Here is a 6,745-nt window from a genome sequence, read left to right on the forward strand (position 1 = left end):
GTATCCGGACATCATAGGCCAAAGATAAAATAATTAATAATAGTAAAGTAAAATAAAATAATCCATGTTGATTCTTGAACCTAACGTAATGTACCACCAAATTGTACTGACGTGCAATCGCTGAAGCAGAGAGAAATGCATTGTGCATGTCCAGCCAAATCAAAGAAGAGATATCAGAGAGATATGACTTCACTATTTTGATTTATTGACCCTTTGTAATGGCTTACACTAGTAAACAGGTATAACCAAATTACCAAAATAATGTTTCCACCAAGTACTGATGAAAATAGAAAGAAAAAAAAAGAAGACACTTGCATTGGCATTCACACACCAAAAACGAAAATAAAGACCTAGATTGGTCACATAAGCTTCATAAGCATATAAGATTACGCCTCTGATCCATGGCCATGAGTTAAAAATCATAAAGGTCAAATATACTACGGAACAGACACTACAATACACAAGTAATTTCCAAAAAAATGGAGACTCCATCAAAAGTTTCTCGGGATCTTGGAAAGGCATTATTCAAAAATTGCGCCTAATTCTATAGGTAAACAAGCAGCGGTCTAAGAGAGGCATGAGTAAGCCAAAGCCTTCTCCTCGGAGAGCTCTTCTGCTGTCAGGTCCAGTTTCTTCCTTGAGAACTCATCAATTGTAAGTCCTGTGTTTAGTAGAAAATAACAATTTATAATTAAAATATAGGAATGTGGAGGGACATAAGTTAAAAAAATAATACTACAATATAAAGATCAAATGTGCCTCATTCATTTCTTCGAAACAATCAACCAAGCTCTTACCTTGAACAATTTTCCATTCTCCATTTTGACAATAGACAGGGAATGAATAGATCAGTCCAGCAGGCACATTGTAAGATCCATCAGAATAAACTCCCATTGACACCCAGGTACCCTGAACCAGAAGAGACAAAAAATTGAGAAAACTGAGCTGGGAACTTCATATAGAACCTAAAAGAAGATCAGGACTAATCCGACCAACCTCAGGAGTTCCGAGAACCCAGTCTCTAATGTGGTCACATGCAGCACTGGCAGCAGATAGTGCACTTGAGAGCTTTCTAGCTTTAATGATTGCAGCACCACGTTGTTGGACAGTAGTTATGAATTCCCCATTCAACCTAGATAATGGAATGCTCAATAAGAAGTTTATTTTGAAGAAAAAGAAAGAAAAAAAAAAAAAAAAAAACATTGAAACTGATAAGTTGGTTCTTGTAGTTTAGTCAACATACCAGGCATCATCAGCAACAAGCTCCCGGACAGCCTTTTCCCCAGCTGGGGTTCTAACAGTTGCATGGTTGACATCAGGGTACTGAGTTGATGAGTGGTTACCCCAGATAATAACATTTTTCACATCCGAAACTTGAACATTCAGTCTTTCAGAAATTTGACCCAAGGCCCTGTTATGATCCAGTCTAGTCAAACAAGAAATATTTTTCTCAGGAATGGATGGAGCAAATTCCTTCAAGATCAAAGCATTGGTGTTTGCCGGGTTAGCAACAACCAGAACCTGCATGATAATCCAGAGAATTAAAGCTTATAAATGTTCCAAGAAACATATAAAACTGAAACATATCATATCAAAACTAAATAGAACATATCTTATTTCAATTAAAAAAGGAAAAGATATTTTTCAACACCCTGTGATCACAAGGACTTCAACTTTCAAGATACAAATCGAATTACACATTTGATCAGGTGCAATGCTTTAAATAACACAGTCCAAGGTAATTTAAGTAAAAACTTTCATCTTGTACATGAATTCACATCAGTATTAAAAGAATTCTAACCCCAGATATCTTAATGGGAACATATAATAGAATCAGCAATCCTTATGGTATAGTGGTTGTACATACGACATCACCACACAGAAATCATGACAAATTAGCATTCAATCAATAGGCAGAACACAACATGCATCTCCAACATATCTTGAATGTTACCTTGCAGTTTGCAGCAGCATGCTTTTCAAGAGCAGAAGCCTGGGACTTGTAAATGGAGACATTTTTGGACATTACATCTTTCCTCTCCATACCTTCTTTCCTTGGGAAGCCACCAACCATTACAGCAATATTGACACCAGTGCATGCCTCAACCACATCAGTTGTAGCAACAACACCTGACACGAATGATTTCAAAATATCTCATTAGGTTGTGGATAACTCATATAAACGAAATAACCCAGTGTCAAGTCCAAAGTGGTAAACCATGAATCTCATGTAACATTTAATTGGAGGAAACTCAAACCTTTGAGAAGAGGGAATGCAGCATCAACCAACTCCATTTTAACACCATTCAGTGCCTCTGCTGCTGGTGGGATATCAAGCATGTGAAGGATCACAGGCTGGTCAGCGCCGAGCATCACTCCCCTGGCAATCATAGGGACAAGAGCATACCCGATTTGCCCTAAAGTTTAAAGTATTTTATTAGTAAGACAATGTCTGTTTTCTTTCCAGCTGCACAAAAATATAAAAGAACTGTGCTACTGAAAAGCAAATTGATGCATACCACCATAGTACATTCAGAGAATTATCTCAACTAAGTTATTACAAGTATTCATGAAACAATCTACAGCTAGCTTTATATATTTTGTGACATGGAGAAAAATTTGATATTCCATCATCAAATTCATGGTATGCCATATATATATATAGCATATAGCATCTCCTTTAAAACAAGACTCTAGAAAAAAATCTTAGATAAATACCACAAAAAAGAAATGAATAGCGCCATCAGAAAAGTTCAACGTGACTCCCGGTTTTATTTTGAGCTAATCAAAAGGAGATCAATTAGTAACTTCAAAAAAATAAAAGGGAAATCAATCATCTGTAACAATTTTTTATAATAACATCGTCAAAAGGTCAATTTTCTACACTGAATGTCACAAAATTAGTTGTTCTTCAGTACCCAAAGCTCAGATAGCATAACAAGACAGATCCCAAAACTATTAAAGAAAAAATGAACTTCCAGCTCCTAATGCATTATGAAACCACAACCCAGTTCAAAACAAAGCGAATCCCGATTCCCGAACCAGTTTACACCATGAAAATAAATCTGAAGCTTTTAAATCGGCATGAAAAATCATCGATTCATAGGATCAGATCTGATCTAAATCAGAATAGAAGATCCATTAAACAAAACAAAGGCATCAATTTTGACACAAACCTAGAATTCATAAGCTGCAAAAAAATTACAATAAAGCACAAGTGGAAGCAAATGAAACAGAAGATCAAAGTGTGGATATGTTGATGATGATGAGAAACACAGGTAGGGAAGGAAAGAAGGTACCTGCAGCACCGGTGACGAGAACGCGAACTGGATCTTTGGCCATTGGAACCGTCGATCGAAGAAAATGGAAGAAGAAATGAGGAATAATAGTGTAGGTTAGTCAAAGGGAGAGTGTGTGTGAACTAAAGAGGACCCTTCCTTTCTATTTATTCTTGCGGAGATCGCCGTTGGTCGTTGCCACTTGCCACGTTTAGATGTCCTGAAACGACGTCGCATTCGGTTCATAATTCTTGACTTTAGCATATCCCAAATCAATTATTTTCATTCATAATTCATGATCAATAAATATTCAAATTACTCCTAAAAAACTTTAGATTGAATATTTTATTTTTAATAAATTTTTTAATTTTGTTGATAGTTATTCTGTAGAATATTAAGGATTTTTGAATTATGTAGGTATAAAAATTATTGTTATTAATTTTGTACTTATTTGATTTTAAATAATTTGATAGACCAAGAATTAGTAGGGTATGAAAATATGTTGTATAGATTAGATCAGATAGAACATATTGTTGGTAGATTTGGTTAACTGGTATGATGTTTAATTTTTAGTGTTTGATAAGTTTAAATAAATGTATATTATTTTAAACATATTTGACAAAAATGTTAATTATTTTTTAGCTTATTAGGATGTTACGGATGGTCGAAATTTAGTGATCAGACCCGATGAACGTATCAGAAAATGTTTTCAATAGACTAGTTTCGATCATGTGGTATACATGGTTGAGAGGAATCATAATTGGCCTTTGATATTCGCGTTGGTGGAGAAATGACGGCTAGAGTTCCACATATTTCACATGCTATGTGATGAGATAATGATCACCCTACAAGACATGTCATATCAAATGGGTCTGAATGTTGATAGAGACCCACTTAGTAGTTGCGTTGATGGTTGAGAGTAGTACTATGAGGAGCGTTCTACAGAAGAGCTATGGCAACAATTATTAGGACATGTACCAAATCTAAACTACAGATAGAACTGGAATAAGTGGACCGTCAACTTGTCGTGGTTCAGAGACATGGTTTGTGGGAAGTTAGTTGAGGATGCGTTAGATGAGCGGCTATTGTAATATTTTTGTGGATTCATTATACAAATCTTAGGAGCGAAAACATGCTATTTTCAGTTGCATCTGACTTTCAGTTTGCTGTTTCAGTGGATGAACTTCATAAAAATATTGAAGTTTGCCGTTACAGTGGATAAACTTTACAATCATTAGCAAGTTTGTCCTTGCAATAGAATTTAAAAAATAAAAATTAGATTAATCTAAAATATTAAACTTAAAAAATATTATTATTAATTAAAAGAATTAAATAATTTTTTATGGTTAATTCTAACAATAAACCAACAGCAAAAAAATAAATATGAACCATTAAGAACAAACTTATTAAGTGGTTTAATGGCATAGCAAGTAAAAAAAATAGTTACTAATAAAAATTATAGCAACTAATTAATGTCATTAAAATGAGATAAAATTATTCTACTTTTGCTAGTATCATGACTGACACAACTTAACTTAAAATATTTAGACATAATAGACTAACAAACGTTTAGTGTTACTAATCTAAATTAAACACATAAAATTTATACATATGAATATTTTTTTAAATCTACATAGTAGATCTTTTAAAAAAAATAAGTATATATTATATTAAGTGAGTTGAAGGAGAAGGGAAGGAAAAGAAAAGGATGAAGGTGGTAAGAGAAGAGAAATTGTATGTTGAAAGGTGGGAGGCGTTGAAAGAAAGTAAATAAGAAAAGTTAAGAAAAAGTAATTAGATTATAAGGATATTTTAGACATTTGAAGTTTTGAGTGAAATTCCAATAGAATAGAATTTCAAATTGGACCTATTTTGGTTGGAATCTATGAAGTACAGACACTTTGCTGAGTTGTCGTGTCTACGTGTCGGACACATTTTGGACACGACACTCGTCCGACACGTGTCTCTGTTGTGTCCAACTGTCTTAAGAAAAAATAAAAAAATTTTCTCCAGACACACTTGGATACACCTAAATATCATCACGTGTCAGCGTGTCCAACATTATTATTAACATGTATTATTGAAATAAATTTAGAAATAGTATATATTATTATTTATTAAAGCAAAAAAATATTTTAAATACTTTATATAATTAAAATAAGACTTTTAAAATAATAGAAAATTAATTTATATTTTATATATATGTCAAAATTTGTGTGCTGGCGTATCCTGTGTCGTGACGTGTCCTATGTTCGTGCATCATAGATTGGAATTGATTTTGAAAGAAAACAATAAAATTGACTTGAATTCCATCTAAACTAATTTAATTATTTTTGTTTCAAACATTGGAATTGAATTCAATTACCATAAAAATTGAATTTTAAAGGAGTTTTCAAACAGCTTGTAAAGAAGAGACTAATTTTTCAAACACCTTGTAAAGAAGGACAAACATGAAAAATAAAATTTAAAAGTAAAAGAAAATAAAATTAAAAGAGGATAAATTAAAAATTATAGGTAAATCATAGAATTAATACTTAAAATGGCTCCTAAAATTTGACTTTCGATACAATTTAGCCCTCAAACTTTTAATTGACTCTAATTGTACTCCGAAATTTTGACCTGTGTCTCAATTTGGTCCTTCCGTCGTTTTTCGTTACCAGAAAGCTGACTTAGCAATTTTAATTAACACTTGGCACCTAACGGTTAGATGACGTTGCCAAATTCTTCAAGGCACCAATTTAACCCATCACAATTTGAACATAAAACCTAGCAGCCCAAATTTTCTCAAATCATAGTAGTCTCTTCAAGAATTGAGAAGGATGTTGGGGAGCAGCAGCCATGACTCAGGTAGTTCTAGTAGAGCTTGTTCACATGGTGGCTGGGTGTAGGACACACACCGTGATAGAGGTGGGAAGGTTCTGCATTGGTGCGGTTGTGGATTGCGTCCTATTCTTCGGTGGTGTAGGACGGATTCCAATCTAGAGAGACCATTTTATGGATGTCTAACTATAATGTGAGTTGGTTGAATTGTTACAACTTGATTTTGTGTCTTATTTATCAAATTATTCTTGGTTTTGTAGTTGTTCTTCCTCTCAATTTTTTTTGGGTTTTTGGTGTTGCAGACTCCCAATAAGAGATGGTGTGATTTTTTTAAATGGACAAATGTTGAAGAAGAAGAAGAAGCCATAGTTGGGAGAAATAAAATTCCAGTTAGTGAAGATCATTGAAAAATATCTCTGGGATGGAAAATTAGTGCAGTTGAAGCTGAAATTAGAATATTAAGAATGTGGAATATTATGTTGTCTGTGTTTGTCATTATTTCAGAATTTATGATTGTAGCTTATAGATTAGGTGGGATGAAATATATGTAAATGTGATATCAATTATGTGAATAAAATATTATTATATATTTGATTTTTTTTTTTTCATAGACCTGAAAGTTGATGACAAAATAAAAATGGAATTTA

General features: G+C 33.2%; 1 protein-coding gene across 1 annotated transcript; it reads right to left on the reverse strand.

Annotated features, from left to right (window-relative positions):
• LOC107617412 (malate dehydrogenase) lies at positions 194-3,456 on the reverse strand. Its single transcript, XM_016319169.2, has 7 exons — positions 3,300-3,456; positions 2,259-2,417; positions 1,955-2,130; positions 1,244-1,521; positions 997-1,132; positions 798-909; positions 194-661 (listed from the first exon to the last, which is right to left on the reverse strand). The coding sequence occupies exons 1-7, from the start codon at positions 3,340-3,342 to the stop codon at positions 567-569; spliced, it is 999 nt and encodes a 332-aa protein (XP_016174655.1). The 5' UTR covers positions 3,343-3,456; the 3' UTR covers positions 194-566.

This window comes from Arachis ipaensis, chromosome B09, assembly GCF_000816755.2.
Source record: "Arachis ipaensis cultivar K30076 chromosome B09, Araip1.1, whole genome shotgun sequence".
NCBI lineage: Eukaryota > Viridiplantae > Streptophyta > Magnoliopsida > Fabales > Fabaceae > Arachis > Arachis ipaensis.

Excerpts from the sequence above, each read along its gene's own strand:
- LOC107617412 (XM_016319169.2), bottom strand. The coding sequence starts at position 3,342 with ATGGCCAAAGATCCAGTTCGCGTTCTCGTCACCGGTGCTGCAG. Across the intron at positions 1,522-1,954 it reads ATGCTGCTGCAAACTGCAAG|GTTCTGGTTGTTGCTAACCC; the intron begins GTAACATTCAAG and ends ATTATCATGCAG. Across the intron at positions 1,133-1,243 it reads CTTGTTGCTGATGATGCCTG|GTTGAATGGGGAATTCATAA; the intron begins GTATGTTGACTA and ends TCCATTATCTAG.